Below are 16883 nucleotides of genomic sequence, written 5' to 3'. Positions count from 1 at the left end.
TACTACGACTACTACGGCTACTGTTACTATTACTCCCAGTAGCAGTAGTAGCAGTAGTAGTAGTAGCAGCAGTAGTAGTAGTAGCAGCAGCAGTACTAGTAGTAGCAGTAGTAGTAGTAGTAGCAGCAGTAGTAGTAGCAGCAGTAGTAGTAGTAGCAGCAGCAGTAGTAGTAGTAGTAGCAGCAACAGCAGCAGCAGTAGTAGTAGCAGCAGCAGCAGCAGCAGCAGTAGTAGTAGTAGTAGTAGTAGTAGCTGCTGCTACTCCTACCTCTATCATCTATACCAATAACTACTCCTACTTCTGCTGGTACTACTGCCGTTATTTCTACTACTTAAGCATCTAACGATAGTGTAGTAAAAACATGCTAATGAAGTGACAGCATATTACGATAACGTAGTGAAAACATTTCATGTTAATGAAGTAATTACAATCATGTAGTGGCTGAGCGAGTATTGTTTACGCCGCTTTTAGCAATATTCCAGCAATATCACGACGGGTGACTCCAGAAATGTGCTCCACACATTGTACCAATATGGAAAATTGAACCCTGGTTTTCAGCATGACGAGCGAACGTTTTAATCATAAGGCTATTCCACCGCCCCGAATATATGTGGTGATATCGCAATGTAAGTTGTAATGGCAATTACTCAAGACAGACAGCAATAATCTAGTGGAGACATATTATAATAAAGAAAGTGAAAATTTTGTAACGATAACAGTTGTAAGGTGCTACTATCCGAAATATCACTGCCATGAGTGAATATAGTTTTGCGCCGCTTTTAGCAATATCTCAGCAGTATCACAGCGGGGCACACAAGAAATGGAATTCCCATTTCCATTGTACCCACGTGGGGAATCGAACCCGGGTATTCACGGTGACGCTTTAACCACTAGAGTACGCGACGTCACTGACAACTTAATGTTGCGTGAAACCTTATGTTACTGAAAGTGATAGACTGAATGATAAGAATAATGGAATGCTATTGACACAGATCGATTGATAATATGTCGCCTAACCATTGCTTCTAGTCAAATGTCCTTCTTTTTATTTTAAAACCTGTTAATTGTGAATTCGTGTATCCATGTAAAGTAATGTACAATTGTCTTCACAGATTGAAAGTGGGTGAGTGAGTTTAGTTTTACACCGCACTCAGCAATATTACAGTTATATGGCGGCGGTCTGTAAATAATCGAGTCTGGACCAGACAATCCAGTGATCAGCAACATGAGCATCGATCTTTGCAATTGGGAATCGATGACATATCCCAACCACGTCAGCAAGCCTGACCACCCGATCCCGTTGGTCGCCTTTTATGGCAAGCGTGGGTTGCTGAAGGCCTATTCTACCCCGGGACCTTCACGGGTCTGAGATTGAAAGTCATGACAACGGGAAAGCACACAAAATGTATGTTAATGTTACACCCGTGATTTTTCTCGCGTATGTTGTCATGTATATGTATGTCAGTTAGGAAATCAATTATGATCGTGTGAGGTACATCCAGTCAATACAACACAACATGGAAGATATTTTCACACAGTGTTCGACAACTCACCCGTATTCCTATAACTCCTGTTCGGGGTAGTCTACCCAGTCGTCACTATCACGTACACCGGTGAGAGTAGGGGCTGCTTGTTTGTTGACACGGTCACAGAGTCAATGGATCTTGGTATGACATGACAATATTCATAAACATTATATGTGTATTCATGGTTAGGGCACTGGCATGTTTCTTAATAGCCCTGAACGGGACTTATAAATCGGTACCTTGATGGCTAACGTCTCAGTGGATGCCATGTGTAGGGGAGCGTGATATTTATAAAATGAGCAAGAACGATGCGATATTCAGGTACGAGTATGCTGTAGACGCAGTAGACGTTGGAATGTCGTGTTTCGCAATGCGGCGTTTATTGACCGAGGTGAAGCCTGAACAGCCCTGTATTTGCACAAGCATTGTTTACGCCTGTTGGTGTGTCTTAGCAACAGTCAACAATGAGATCAGGGGAAGCTACTCTAGTTTCCCCTGTTGATAATCAAAGACAATCATACAGAGTTCAAGGAGCTAGATCCCTGTTTACGGTTGTTGTACTTTATCGGTAACAGTTCGGCCATGTTGCATAAACACCAAATGATAGCGACAGTACGAAAGATGAATCTGTTTCCAAATTTTAGCTGTTAAGGTAACAATATGGCCGACTAGTATCTAAGAAAAAATCCCACGTAAATTTTGGAAAACGTTATCATATTCGTTCCTCATTGATAACATTTTAACGAACTGCACTATTAATGACGGCGGGATCAGACTAAGTTGCATCCATTTGTCGCACCAGAATGCAATGACCCAGATCCACTCTTATAGTTGGATGGTAATCCTAGAAAGACACAACTGAGTTTGTAAGCAATTTATTTATTTTGTTGTTGTTGTTGTTGTTAAAAAATGAATCAATTTGAAACCACGACTCTGAAGAAAATATTTTTACTATTTTCAATGACACATTCAACAAAACATCGAATACTGTGCGTTCAATCATATAAGAAGCTAAATGTTATCTAAACGTAAGACTTAAGTTGTACATGTAAATATAACTGCAATATGGTCACAAAATGTGTAAAACATAGACTGAACCAACAAATAATGATCATGAGCAACGGAGACTTTTTTTAAGAAATTGTGAGCTGACGAAAATATACCACTACTATCCATGACCCCTTACTTCTTTTGTTCAGTATAGAATATAACCGCAACAGTACGTATACATGTATGTGTATCTTACATTTGGTGTTTGGTTCTCGCGTACTTCAGACGTAACAACAGTGTTTAATCTATACTAAACATGGCTAGCTTAGTGATAACTCGGGGTCATCAGTCATGTTCCTGCCATACCAAAGGGAAACGTGTGCACAGCATTCTGATTTAAAAAAAACAAACATAATCCCCTTTTTGAAGTTCTTGTACGACGTTGAGATAGCTTTCCCGAGCAAACTGTTAGGGATCATGGATACTTTCGGGACATGTTTATTGCAGTTTTGTTCAGTCTTCACGACGATATCAAAGTCCCCAAATATTCATTCGTCCGTAACATTTTACGCTCAGTAAATGTGAATCGTCACGATGTTTCATTCAGCAGGATCTGTATCATTCAATCTCTCGTGCAGATCCATATCCATACACGTGGTAGATGCACATGCATTTTTGTTGTTCAACATCACCATTTATTCGTACAGTTATTACTGGAGATGCTCATTTAGAGATCATATTTGAAGGAAATCCCATAAATGTGTCGTCTCATCTCTAATAACTGTCATTGTATCACACTTGTGGAAATCACGCAATTGTCCTGTACAGACTCGACTATTTGCATGCTCCGTAATATATTTGCTTTGTTTTATGTAAAGCAATACACAAACAAATGAACACACGCATTACCAAATTGAAGGATTTTTAAAGTCAGATAACAACCCATATTAACCACGTTCTATCAACAGACCATTTGGGCTATATTTGGAAATACAGAGCCTATATGAAGGAAAGTCGGTAGTAACTTTCCAGAGGGAGATTTTTGCAGCCAAAGAATTCTTGAGGAGAACTGTTACATGTACTCAAGAATAACGTTGAAATGTAACGAGTTACATACACTCATATACTTTAACATCAGTGCAAGATATTCTGTCAAGAAAACAGTAAAATTTGTTAATTTTTCGCCACACTCTGTAATACTGTCTACCTTGGTAAGCCAGGCTGTCATGTAACAATACAAACTATGTGCGAGATGCATTGTCCACTGAAGTTACCAGCTGAGATAACACTATGATTTCTGCAGCAAAATGTTGAAGTGCCGTTTGTTGCTGAAGTAATCAGCGGAAATTTCACAATGATATCTGTACCAGCATGTAGCTGAACTTAACGAAATCATGTTGCAGAAGTTGCAACCAACTGAAATATCATAATGATATCATACAGATACTTGGTGATGTTCCTGCAATGATGTTGTTTCTTGCTAAAATATCCTGCTACAATATCACCATGATATCTGTAAAAGAGTCTTGGTTAGGTTTTGTTGTTCTTCGGTCTGGCGAAGACGTAAATAGTAGACGCAGCCTCTATAGCTAACCGCCACGTTGATGGTTGCACTTAGTTGATCCTGCTCAGTGAGCTATGTGTAACAGTCTGTTGATGTAGTTCCTGCAGTGTTGTTTCTGAGTGTTGTTGAAGTCGTCGTAGATGCTCAGAATCCTGCCATCATTCCGCAGCAGTTTTAACTCCGTCTGCCGGTGTATGGAACCAAGATCCTGATTGAAAAGACCACCACCCAAATTTGATGATCGCCGGTCACCACAGTAGATCACCGTAACGTCGGCTGAAACAGGAAACTGCTTTATTAAGCTATTTATGGTATACACAATGCCATTTAGAAAAATATCAAATGAAACACACTTTCTCAGTAAAGTACCGATTCTAGTACTGTCATTGGGTCCAGTCAAAGCCTACTGACACAACACGACCTATGTTCCGTCACAACGTAACAGCTACTGACGTAGCTTCATGGCTTATCTTCTGATACATTTTAACAGCTTACCTCAAAACCCACAGACACAACTTAAAGCTCACCCTCTGACACAACTTACCTCCAAACCTCCAGAGACTCCGCACAGTGGTCACCCTGAGATCTCCAAGCCCCTTAGTCGGATCCTCCAAGATGACGTTCCGCTCATTGAAGTCGACAAAGACGAGGAAGACGCGAGACCCCGGCAATTGTTTAATATCTGCGTGGCATCGTATGACCCGAGTGTGGATGGTGGGACTTGGTTGCTGCACAGACTCGAACACAGACCTGGTCTGGTCAGCATGTTTCACCTCTGTCTCGGTGTGGAAAGTCACCACGCAGAGCGAGTTCTCCATCGGCCCCTTCCATGACAGCTCGTACACCTCCTCGCGGCTGAAATCCCGCTGCAGAAAGACCCGACAATACAGTGCCCCATTTCACAAAGCCATCATAGCGCTACGACTGTTGTACCTCCTATATTGTAACAAATGGTTACGGCAGTCATAACACTACGATGCCTTTGTGAAACGGGGGACTGTACTGTACTGTACAGCACAGCGATACCAGACCCACGATACAATACATTCATTATGAATCCTTGCTGCCTGAAATTTGTAAAATATGATTCAGGGCTGAAAAACATGAACATCGAAAATTTAAGTACGGTGTCGAGAGACGAACTGTAAAATATTATGGAGTCTAGGAGATACTGTCATTTATTGAGGTGTAGAAGATAAAATAATTATTAAGTGTTATTGGATGTATCTGTAACCGTAGTGTCACAGCACGTGTGTTAACATTGTATATCTCAGTTATTTAAATTCTAGTTGAATAATAATAATTGTAGTTTAAGTGGTAACAGTAGCAACTGTAGTGATAGTAGTGGTGGTGGTAGTAGTAGTAGTAGTAGTAGTAGTAGTAGTAGTAGTAGTAGTAGTAGTAGTAGTAGTAGTGAAGGTAGTAGTAGAAGTAGTTGCAGCAGTAGGGGGAGGAGCAGTGGAGGTGATGGAGGTGGTGGTAGTAGTAGTAACAGTATGTGTAGTACGTAGTTGCTGTAGATGTAGTAGCAGTAGTAGCAAACACCAGCAGATATGGTAGCAGAAGAGGCAGAAACAGTAGTAGTTGATGTTTCACCTGTGTGTTGTGATGGAAAACTGGTGCTGCTGCTGTTGGTTCTGACGAAAGAGTCTGCCTGACATACATCACTATCATGACGACGGCTATGATATCCAGCAGAGCCAAATAAAAGGCCATATCTGAAAGACAAGTCCATACAGAATACAGTTACGTATCTGCGTAAAGTACGAATTACATTATGAACATAGTACTCACATAACGGACGTCCGTCTTTCGCTGTATTATTCCTTGAAACACTGACGTGAGTATCCCAATGCGCATCGTGAAGAAAGGTCCCACATCGTAACTAACATGCATTCACTCACATACTGGTGTACATATTTTATTTCATTTTCCTATGGAACATATTTTACATTTTGTCGAAAACCATGCAGTGATTCAATCCCTTAAAACATCATCGTCACAACTTAAACATCAAAGGGGTTTTCCTCGACCCAAAAGGACTACCAAACTCAGCCCTGTCCACACCCGATTACATTCAACCGTGTCTGCATGTGCGTTCACTCTGTCCTGTCAAACAGTTGACTTCACATCGAAATACACTCGCACACACAGCCTACGGTTTAAACTAATGTTGGCTCAAACTTTAACATCTGAATGCTCATGAGTAGTTTTCAGTTATTGTCTGTTCACAGTAGTGACGAGTTGTGATCTTGACCAATCATCTGCTGTGAATCATAAATGATGAGTAAACACAGTATGTCCACGTTTATAACTGAACATAATCTTGAGTGATTTAAAATTCAAAGATTTGAGATATTTATTTCTAGCTTGGTCAAACGACTTAACTGCAAATGATATAAAAATACAATTCTATAACTTTAATTTTATGTTATGCATTTAAATACAAATTTAAGAAATGTTGCATGACTTAACAATCAACTTGGACAAGGACAATCTACTAACAAGCAGAAAGATTTTGATTTCATATGTCGTTAGGTGCAATTTTGTAGGTTTGTGAATTTTCTAAATGTTTATTATTCAAAACGTAATAAAACTTTAAAGTATATTCAGAGCACACTGTACGTAATACGTGTATTGTCTGCCTCTTGACCATGGCTGACTGCACTAGAAACCTAAACAAAAGTAGCCAGCACAGTGAGGTGTAACGACCTACACATACCAGCCCGAGTCACTCACCGTGAAGTGTTGATTTGCCTTTCAGCTGACTCAGCTCTGCCTTGGTCATGGCACCGTCCAGTTCCTCTCCGTCTAGTTTCCTCTCAACGGCGTCATGCTTTCCCGCAAACTCTTCCACTTTCTTGTTTGTGGATTCTCGGTGCTCTTTGAACTCCTGATATGCCGATTTCGCCCACTCAATGTGAACATTAATTTGACGTCCGTTTGTGTCCGTTGCCCTCTTAGCTTCCGCTGCTTTCTCCTGAATCTCTCCCATGTGGGACTTTATTGAAGGTATTACGTTCTCCGCCACATTTATTTGTTTTTTGTCCACTTGGCTGATCCTGTCCTCCTGCTGTCTAAGCTTCGTGTTGGTTTCATTAAGCGTAGTACGGAATTCATTAAGATTGGTATTTGTTTCCTTTAATGTCTTTTTTATGCCTTCAACTGATTCCTTTACCGTCTTGACGTCAGCTACACCTTGTCTCAAAACTGCCATGTCGTCGTCATTACCCGCGGAACTCACTGTTTCCAAGTGTCGGTGATGAGCCTTAAGATTCCTCAAAGGTCCGGACATATATCTCGGATCTTCAAAGACGGATTCCATTCCTTCAGTCCACTTTTGAAGACGTTCTACTGTTTGCTCTAGGTTTTCATACTCACTGACAGGGTGGCTGCAGTCTTTCGTGACGGGTTCTGCAGGCATTTTTCCCGAGATCTTTGGTTTCAAGAGACTCTCAATACACGTCCTGGTCTTCGATAAACCACCTTTCCCACATTTCTCTTTGAGCACGTCCAGAAGAGCGCGCTCGGTAGTGTCGGGTGATGAAAGGTGTACGTAAAACAGGTAGATCACGATGACGCCTACTATAACCTCGCATACAGGTTCCCTATCAAATAAGACACAGTAGTATCACAACCAGGTAACATATTGCGGAAAAAACATACCGAGACCTATACAGATCCGGGCTACAACTGGTCTTCAGCAACATATTCTTGTCGTGAGATTGGCCAAAACATGTCATCATATCCAAATTGTCCAGATCAACGCCCATGATGTTGATGTTGAGCCGAGGTAGCCCAGTGGTTAAAGCGTTGGTCCATCACACTGAGGACATAGGTTCGATTCCCCACATGGGTAAGATGTATGAAGCCCATTTATGTTCCCTCCCCACCGTGATATTGCTAGGGTATTGCTAAAAGCGGCGTAAAACCACAGTACGTTTCACTCACACTATTTTTGCCAAAAAATAGTGTAAACAAAGTGACATTTGGTTTGAGTAGCGATTTAAACCTACACATTTCTTAATTTATTGAAACCTGCGTAGTTCTAACAGAATAATTACACGGAATAAAAAAATACATAAAAAGTCTAATTGTGTTTGCAGCTAAAACTTAAGAATAAAAATTACAAACAAATGAGGAAACAATTAGCCATTTATAGTTTTACTTACACATAGTTGTATATTATGTAACTGTAGGACACTGGGTCAGGCGGGTGTTCGGGCTGCACAGCTGAAGTGTCGTCGTCAACATCGGATAGTTCACCGTCTTGACTATCGCCTTGTCGTGGCGGCTGAGGGTGAGGTCTTGTGTCTCGTTTGGTGGCCTGAGTTACCTCCCCTCCACTGTTCGCATGCGTGCGACGCCGAGGGTCGGGCATTGTACACGGTTGGTTGAGTCTCTGTTTGGACAACTGGTTTGTGTCTGAATTTGTCACTCACATACGAAGCAATGGTTAGATCGCCTGTAGCTTGTTCTGTTGACACTGGCCCATCATCCACACCTGAACCCCATCGATCAGTCGCACAAACTGCAACGAAGCCTGGGAATTCCACTAGGTACTATGCAGTAGTTGACCGCTGACCCAGGCCCCGGAACGAGCATGTTTAAACAGCGCACTAACCCAATGTGCTTCCTAGAAAACCGACCCAACTCGAGGCAGGCGTTTAATGTACACATTATCTCTCGATAAGTCATGGACTTAGGGATCGATCTTTCAATGTCTTGGAAAGTGCAACAGCGTCAGGGCTGGGAATATTTATAACTTATTGTTTCTTTATGTATTTTCAACTGTGGAAATTTGTTTACAGAAAAATTGAGGGATCAGAGTAGATAGGAGAAAAATAACAAAAATACAATCTCAGTTATGTAAATGTTTCAAGCAGATTTAATTTCATTACCGCGTTGTCATAAAAACTGGGGCGGTGAAGTAGTCATGTGGGTAAACTGTCCGTCCATCACACCGAGGACTCGAGTCTTAATCCCTCATAGGTACAATGCAAGAGGCCCATGACTGGTGTCAACACGTGATATTGTTGGAATATTGTTAAAGGTAGTGTAAAGCCATATTCATCCACTATTACCATAAAACGGCCTATCGTAAATGACAGGCACACTAACACTTATTGTGTTCTGATATAGTTTTATTCAAAGTCATAACAAATTCAGAAATGGACAGCTTTAATTTCAACAAGCTACACCTTCCAACACAGAATACAGTTTCTTTTTACAAAGATAAACGAGGATGTAACAAACATTGTGATAACCCTCCTTGAGTAACGGGTGTATTGCGCCTCGACTTTACCGATAATATTAATTAGTCTGCAATCACAAGACTAGCCTCGTCAGGTCACAATAGCCACCCCTAGAATACATGGGACGCATGTTGACATCATTGACGACGTGCTAATTCAGACATAAGTGACGGTGTGTTGAATCAGACATAAGTGACGGTGTGTTGAATCAGACATAAGTGACGGTGTGTTGAATCAGACATAAGTGACGGTGTGTTGAATCAGACATGAGGAACGAGGTGGTGACTCAGTCACAAAAGATCTTGAATCGAAGAGTGGGGGGCAACATTCAATGAACGTTTCGCCACAAAGTTTAAACCGATATGCATGATAATGATAAGGTGTTATGTTGCAGTTTATACAACTAAACATATGGAATACACATTGATAATCTGCATAATTGTAATGCTGTTTGCGGAGTCAGACTTTTGGGTAATGGCATCTAGAAATCATTAATTATTTTCCAGTATGGACATTCAGGAATCATGAAAGTCTTTCGGGTATTGACCTTCAAGAATTATGAAATGATATCTGGTAATGACCTTCAGGGATTCTGAAACACAACCATGAAACATCTCTGAGTAATGACCTTCAGGAATCACGAATCATGTCGGTTAATCATCTGTAACATTGTACTACAATCGGCTAATGTCCAGGGTGACTGTACAACAGTCGGCTAACCAATCACAAGGTTATAGCCCTGTGCTACGTTGTTCAAAATAAATTAGCTAAGATCAACCTTAAACACTAAGGTTAGAATTACGATCACCTTAAGAAACAGATACACCCGTTGCACAAAACAACCTTAGGGCAACCTTAACTCGGACTCCAACCTTAGCCGTAACCTTAACTAAGGCTGAACTCTTCCAAAGCAGGAGTAATTGAAGCATCCCTAGAATTCAGCGTGTTCAGTTGACTCGTTCTATCTCTGTACATTCTCTGCTTCCTCAATGTGCTTCGGCCACATTGTCGCATCATGTCACATTAATGCATAGTAAACAGTTGCTATTGGTTCCTTAACAATGTCAGATTGTTACTTCTGGTTGTTATTCGTAAACAGATTGTTACTTCCGGTTGTTATTCGTAAACAGTTGCTATTGGTTCTTTAACAATGTCAGATTGTTACTGGTTGTCGTAATCAGCTGAAAAAGTATTCTTTCTCTTTAGCAGTCTGTTGATGAAGTTCCTGCAGTGTTCTTTCTGGTCGTTGCTAAAGTCGCTGCAGATGCTGAGAATCCTGTCACTTTTCTTAAGCTGAGACAACTCCTTCTGTCGGTGGATGGAACCAAGATCAGGATTAAAAAGACTACTGCCCAAATTCATGGATCCCCTGTCACCACAGTAGATCACCGTCACGTCGGCTGAAAGAAGAACGAGTGTTACTGACACTTCCATAACAAGCCCAGTGTGGATCCCGGCGCTCTGGTCATATCCAAGCATTATAATAAACACACTTTGCGTTCGCCTGTCAAACACATTTCAAACTGATTGACACAACATCATAATATTCTTTAGACATCAACGCCGTTATGCTCACCCCAGGTTCCCTACTTTACAACCTCATACCTATACACACATCGTCACATCTTACCCACAAACCAAACATAGTTTCACAGCTTACTTCCAGACCTTCTACCACATCGAGACAGTTTACCATCGAACCTACAGAAACAATTTCACACCTCACAACCAAACCTTCTGACATGTCGTAACAGCCTGCCTTCAAACATACTGACACAACGTCACACCCCATCTCCAAAGCTACAGACACAACTTAAAGCTCACCCTCTTACACAACTTACCTCCAAATCCCCAGAGACTCCGTACAGTGGTCACCCTGAGATCTCCAAGCCCCTTAGTCGGATCCTCCAAGATGACGTTCCGCTCATTGAAGTCGACAAAGACAAAGAAGACGCGAGACCCCGGCAATTGTTTAATATCTGCGTGGCATCGGATGACCCGAGTGTGGATGGTGGGACATGGTTGCTGCACAGACTCGAACACAGATCTGGCCTGGTCAGCATGTTTCACCTCTGTCTCGGTGTGGAAGGTCACCACGCAGAGCGAGGCCTCCATCGGTCCAGTCCACGACAGCTCGTACAGATCTTCACGTCGGAAGCCCATCTGCACGAATAAAATAGGTCCAGTTATGATAGTAGTGATAGCACTAACTGTGGAAGTAGTAGTAGACGTTCGTGAGACCACTGTAGTAGTCGTAGTAGTCGTAGTAGTAGTAGTAGTAGTAGTAGTAGTAGTAGTAGTAGTAGTAGTAATAATAGTAGTAGTAGTAGTAGTAGTAGTGGTGGTGGTGGTGGTGGTAACAGCAGCAGGAGCAGGAGCAGTTTGGTTTATCGATGTAGTAGTAATAGTAGTAGTGGTGGTAGTGGTGGTGGTGGTAACAGCAGCAGGAGCAGGAGCAGTTTGGTTTATCGATGTAGTAGTAGTAGTAGTGGTGGTGGTGGTGGTGGGGGTGGTAACAGCAGCAGGAGCAGGAGCAGTTTGGTTTATCGATGTAGGAGTAGTAGTAGTAGTAGTAGTGGTGGTAGTGGTGGTGGTGGTAACAGCAGCAGGAGCAGGAGCAGTTTGGTTTATCGATGTAGGAGTAGTAGTAGTAGTAGTAGTGGTGGTAGTGGTGGTGGTGGTAACAGCAGCAGGAGCAGGAGCAGTTTGGTTTATCGATGTAGGAGTAGTAGTAGTAGTAGTAGTGGTGGTAGTGGTGGTGGTGGTAACAGCAGCAGGAGCAGGAGCAGTTTGGTTTATCGATGTAGGAGTAGTAGTAGTAGTAGTAGTAGTAGTGGTGGTAGTGGTGGTGGTGGTAACAGCAGCAGGAGCAGTTTGGTTTATCGATGTAGGAGTAGTAGTAGTAGTAGTAGTGGTGGTAGTGGTGGTGGTGGTAACAGCAGCAGGAGCAGTTTGGTTTATCGATGTAGGAGTAGTAGTAGTAGTAGTAGTGGTGGTAGTGGTGGTGGTGGTAACAGGAGCAGGAGCAGTTTGGTTTATCGATGTAGGAGTAGTAGTAGTAGTAGTAGTGGTGGTAGTGGTGGTGGTGGTAACAGCAGCAGGAGCAGGAGCAGTTTGGTTTATCGATGTAGTAGTAGTAGTAGTAGTGGTGGTGGTGGTGGGGGTGGTAACAGCAGCAGGAGCAGGAGCAGTTTGGTTTATCGATGTAGGAGTAGTAATAGTAGTAGTAGTGGTGGTAGTGGTGGTGGTGGTAACAGCAGCAGGAGCAGTTTGGTTTATCGATGTAGGAGTAGTAGTAGTAGTAGTAGTGGTGGTAGTGGTGGTGGTGGTAACAGCAGCAGGAGCAGGAGCAGTTTGGTTTATCGATGTAGGAGTAGTAGTAGTGGTGGTAGTGGTGGTGGTGGTGGTGGTGGTAACAGCAGCAGGAGCAGTTTGGTTTATCGATGTAGGAGTAGTAGTAGTGGTAGTAGTGGTGGTAGTGGTGGTGGTGGTAACAGCAGCAGGAGCAGGAGCAGTTTGGTTTATCGATGTAGGAGTAGTAGTAGTAGTAGTAGTGGTGGTAGTGGTGGTGGTGGTAACAGCAGCAGGAGCAGGAGCAGTTTGGTTTATCGATGTAGGAGTAGTAGTAGTAGTAGTAGTAGTAGTGGTGGTGGTGGTGGCAACAGCAGCAGGAGCAGGAGCAGTTTGGTTTATCGATGTAGGAGTAGTAGTAGTGGTGGTAGTGGTGGTGGTGGTGGTGGTGGTAACAGCAGCAGGAGCAGTTTGGTTTATCGATGTAGGAGTAGTAGTAGTGGTAGTAGTGGTGGTAGTGGTGGTGGTGGTAACAGCAGCAGGAGCAGGAGCAGTTTGGTTTATCGATGTAGGAGTAGTAGTAGTAGTAGTAGTGGTGGTAGTGGTGGTGGTGGTAACAGCAGCAGGAGCAGGAGCAGTTTGGTTTATCGATGTAGGAGTAGTAGTAGTGGTGGTGGTGGTGGTGGTAACAGGAGCAGGAGCAGTTTGGTTTATCGATGTAGGAGTAGTAGTAGTAGTAGTAGTGGTGGTGGTGGTGGGGGTAGTAACAGGAGCAGGAGCAGTTTGGTTTATCGATGTAGGAGTAGTAGTAGTAGTAGTAGTAGTAGTGGTGGTGGTGGTGGCAACAGCAGCAGGAGCAGGAGCAGTTTGGTTTATCGATGTAGGAGTAGTAGTAGTAGTAGTAGTGGTGGTAGTGGTGGTGGTGGTAACAGCAGCAGGAGCAGGAGCAGTTTGGTTTATCGATGTAGGAGTAGTAGTAGTAGTAGTGGTGGTAGTGGTGGTGGTGGTAACAGGAGCAGGAGCAGGAGCAGTTTGGTTTATCGATGTAGGAGTAGTAGTAGTAGTAGTAGTGGTGGTGGTGGGGGGGGTAGTAACAGGAGCAGGAGCAGTTTGGTTTATCGATGTAGGAGTAGTAGTAGTAGTAGTAGTGGTGGTGGTGGTGGGGGTAGTAACAGGAGCAGGAGCAGTTTGGTTTATCGATGTAGGAGTAGTAGTAGTGGTAGTAGTGGTGGTGGTGGTGGTGGTGGTGGTAACAGCAGCAGGAGCAGTTTGGTTTATCGATGTAGGAGTAGTAGTAGTGGTAGTAGTGGTGGTGGTGGTGGTGGTGGTGGTAACAGGAGCAGGAGCAGTTTGGTTTATCGATGTAGGAGTAGTAGTAGTGGTAGTAGTGGTGGTGGTGGTGGTGGTGGTGGTAACAGCAGCAGGAGCAGTTTGGTTTATCGATGTAGGAGTAGTAGTAGTAGTAGTAGTGGTGGTGGTGGTGGGGGTAGTAACAGGAGCAGGAGCAGTTTGGTTTATCGATGTAGGAGTAGTAGTAGTAGTAGTAGTGGTGGTAGTGGTGGTGGTGGTAACAGCAGCAGGAGCAGTTTGGTTTATCGATGTAGGAGTAGTAGTAGTAGTAGTAGTGGTGGTAGTGGTGGTGGTGGTAACAGGAGCAGGAGCAGGAGCAGTTTGGTTTATCGATGTAGGAGTAGTAGTAGTAGTAGTAGTGGTGGTGGTGGGGGGGTAGTAACAGGAGCAGGAGCAGTTTGGTTTATCGATGTAGGAGTAGTAGTAGTAGTAGTAGTGGTGGTGGTGGTGGGGGTAGTAACAGGAGCAGGAGCAGTTTGGTTTATCGATGTAGGAGTAGTAGTAGTAGTAGTAGTGGTGGTAGTGGTGGTGGTGGTAACAGCAGCAGGAGCAGTTTGGTTTATCGATGTAGGAGTAGTAGTAGTAGTAGTGGTGGTAGTGGTGGTGGTGGTAACAGGAGCAGGAGCAGGAGCAGTTTGGTTTATCGATGTAGGAGTAGTAGTAGTAGTAGTAGTGGTGGTGGTGGGGGGGGTAGTAACAGGAGCAGGAGCAGTTTGGTTTATCGATGTAGGAGTAGTAGTAGTAGTAGTAGTGGTGGTGGTGGTGGGGGTAGTAACAGGAGCAGGAGCAGTTTGGTTTATCGATGTAGGAGTAGTAGTAGTGGTAGTAGTGGTGGTGGTGGTGGTGGTGGTGGTAACAGCAGCAGGAGCAGTTTGGTTTATCGATGTAGGAGTAGTAGTAGTGGTAGTAGTGGTGGTGGTGGTGGTGGTGGTGGTAACAGGAGCAGGAGCAGTTTGGTTTATCGATGTAGGAGTAGTAGTAGTGGTAGTAGTGGTGGTGGTGGTGGTGGTGGTGGTAACAGCAGCAGGAGCAGTTTGGTTTATCGATGTAGGAGTAGTAGTAGTAGTAGTAGTGGTGGTGGTGGTGGGGGTAGTAACAGGAGCAGGAGCAGTTTGGTTTATCGATGTAGGAGTAGTAGTAGTAGTAGTAGTGGTGGTAGTGGTGGTGGTGGTAACAGCAGCAGGAGCAGTTTGGTTTATCGATGTAGGAGTAGTAGTAGTAGTAGTAGTGGTGGTAGTGGTGGTGGTGGTAACAGCAGCAGGAGCAGGAGCAGTTTGGTTTATCGATGTAGTAGTAGTAGTAGTAGTGGTGGTGGTGGTGGGGGTGGTAACAGCAGCAGGAGCAGGAGCAGTTTGGTTTATCGATGTAGGAGTAGTAATAGTAGTAGTAGTGGTGGTAGTGGTGGTGGTGGTAACAGCAGCAGGAGCAGTTTGGTTTATCGATGTAGGAGTAGTAGTAGTAGTAGTAGTGGTGGTAGTGGTGGTGGTGGTAACAGCAGCAGGAGCAGGAGCAGTTTGGTTTATCGATGTAGGAGTAGTAGTAGTGGTGGTAGTGGTGGTGGTGGTGGTGGTGGTAACAGCAGCAGGAGCAGTTTGGTTTATCGATGTAGGAGTAGTAGTAGTGGTAGTAGTGGTGGTAGTGGTGGTGGTGGTAACAGCAGCAGGAGCAGGAGCAGTTTGGTTTATCGATGTAGGAGTAGTAGTAGTAGTAGTAGTGGTGGTAGTGGTGGTGGTGGTAACAGCAGCAGGAGCAAGAGCAGTTTGGTTTATCGATGTAGGAGTAGTAGTAGTAGTAGTAGTAGTAGTGGTGGTGGTGGTGGCAACAGCAGCAGGAGCAGGAGCAGTTTGGTTTATCGATGTAGGAGTAGTAGTAGTGGTGGTAGTGGTGGTGGTGGTGGTGGTGGTAACAGCAGCAGGAGCAGTTTGGTTTATCGATGTAGGAGTAGTAGTAGTGGTAGTAGTGGTGGTAGTGGTGGTGGTGGTAACAGCAGCAGGAGCAGGAGCAGTTTGGTTTATCGATGTAGGAGTAGTAGTAGTAGTAGTAGTGGTGGTAGTGGTGGTGGTGGTAACAGCAGCAGGAGCAGGAGCAGTTTGGTTTATCGATGTAGGAGTAGTAGTAGTAGTAGTAGTGGTGGTGGTGGTGGTGGTGGTGGTGGTGGTGGTAACAGGAGCAGGAGCAGTTTGGTTTATCGATGTAGGAGTAGTAGTAGTAGTAGTAGTGGTGGTGGTGGTGGGGGTAGTAAGAGGAGCAGGAGCAGTTTGGTTTATCGATGTAGGAGTAGTAGTAGTAGTAGTGGTGGTAGTGGTGGTGGTGGTAACAGCAGCAGGAGCAGGAGCAGTTTGGTTTATCGATGTAGGAGTAGTAGTAGTAGTAGTGGTGGTAGTGGTGGTGGTGGTAACAGGAGCAGGAGCAGGAGCAGTTTGGTTTATCGATGTAGGAGTAGTAGTAGTAGTAGTAGTGGTGGTAGTGGTGGTGGTGGTAACAGCAGCAGGAGCAGGAGCAGTTTGGTTTATCGATGTAGGAGTAGTAGTAGTAGTAGTAGTGGTGGTGGTGGTGGTGGTGGTGGTGGTGGTGGTAACAGGAGCAGGAGCAGTTTGGTTTATCGATGTAGGAGTAGTAGTAGTAGTAGTAGTGGTGGTGGTGGTGGGGGTAGTAACAGGAGCAGGAGCAGTTTGGTTTGTCGATGTAGGAGTAGTAGTAGTAGTAGTAGTGGTGGTAGTGGTGGTGGTGGTAACAGCAGCAGGAGCAGGAGCAGTTTGGTTTATCGATGTAGGAGTAGTAGTAGTAGTAGTGGTGGTAGTGGTGGTGGTGGTAACAGGAGCAGGAGCAGGAGCAGTTTGGTTTATCGATGTAGGAGTAGTAGTAGTAGTAGTAGTGGTGGTGGTGGGGGGGGTAGTAACAGGAGC

General features: G+C 43.9%; 2 protein-coding genes across 2 annotated transcripts in view; both read right to left on the bottom strand.

Moving 5' to 3' along the window:
- Positions 1-2390: 2390 nt before the first annotated feature.
- LOC137290515 (uncharacterized) lies at positions 2391-8712 on the bottom strand. Its single transcript, XM_067821506.1, has 5 exons — positions 8254-8712; positions 6821-7689; positions 5678-5799; positions 4626-4947; positions 2391-4357 (listed from the first exon to the last, which is right to left on the bottom strand). The coding sequence occupies exons 1-5, from the start codon at positions 8460-8462 to the stop codon at positions 4146-4148; spliced, it is 1734 nt and encodes a 577-aa protein (XP_067677607.1). The 5' UTR covers positions 8463-8712; the 3' UTR covers positions 2391-4145.
- Positions 8713-9207: 495 nt separating this feature from the next.
- Positions 9208-16883, bottom strand: part of LOC137290508 (uncharacterized) — a 20535-nt gene continuing 12859 nt past the window's right edge. The window contains exons 4-5 of the mRNA XM_067821492.1: positions 11178-11499; positions 9208-10736 (exon numbers count right to left, since the gene is read on the bottom strand). Coding sequence (XP_067677593.1) covers positions 10498-10736; positions 11178-11499 — 561 coding nt within the window. The 3' untranslated portion in view covers positions 9208-10497. The remainder of the gene's footprint in view (positions 10737-11177; positions 11500-16883) is intronic.

The sequence above is a fragment of the Haliotis asinina genome, chromosome 1, assembly GCF_037392515.1.
Source record: "Haliotis asinina isolate JCU_RB_2024 chromosome 1, JCU_Hal_asi_v2, whole genome shotgun sequence".
NCBI lineage: Eukaryota > Metazoa > Mollusca > Gastropoda > Lepetellida > Haliotidae > Haliotis > Haliotis asinina.
The sequence above is the reverse complement of the archived record's forward strand: the minus strand, read 5'-3'. Positions and strand labels throughout refer to the sequence as shown.

What these genes read in the sequence shown, in the direction of transcription:
- LOC137290515 (XM_067821506.1), bottom strand. Translation starts at nt 8,462, where the DNA reads ATGCCCGACCCTCGGCGTCGCACGCATGCGAACAGTGGAGGGGAGGTA. An exon ending in TACATAATATACAACTATGT is followed by an intron (nt 7,690 to 8,253) that starts GTAAGTAAAACT and finishes CTTATTTGATAG; the next exon opens with GGAACCTGTATGCGAGGTTA. An exon ending in TTTTCCATCACAACACACAG is followed by an intron (nt 4,948 to 5,677) that starts GTGAAACATCAA and finishes GTCTTTCTGCAG; the next exon opens with CGGGATTTCAGCCGCGAGGA.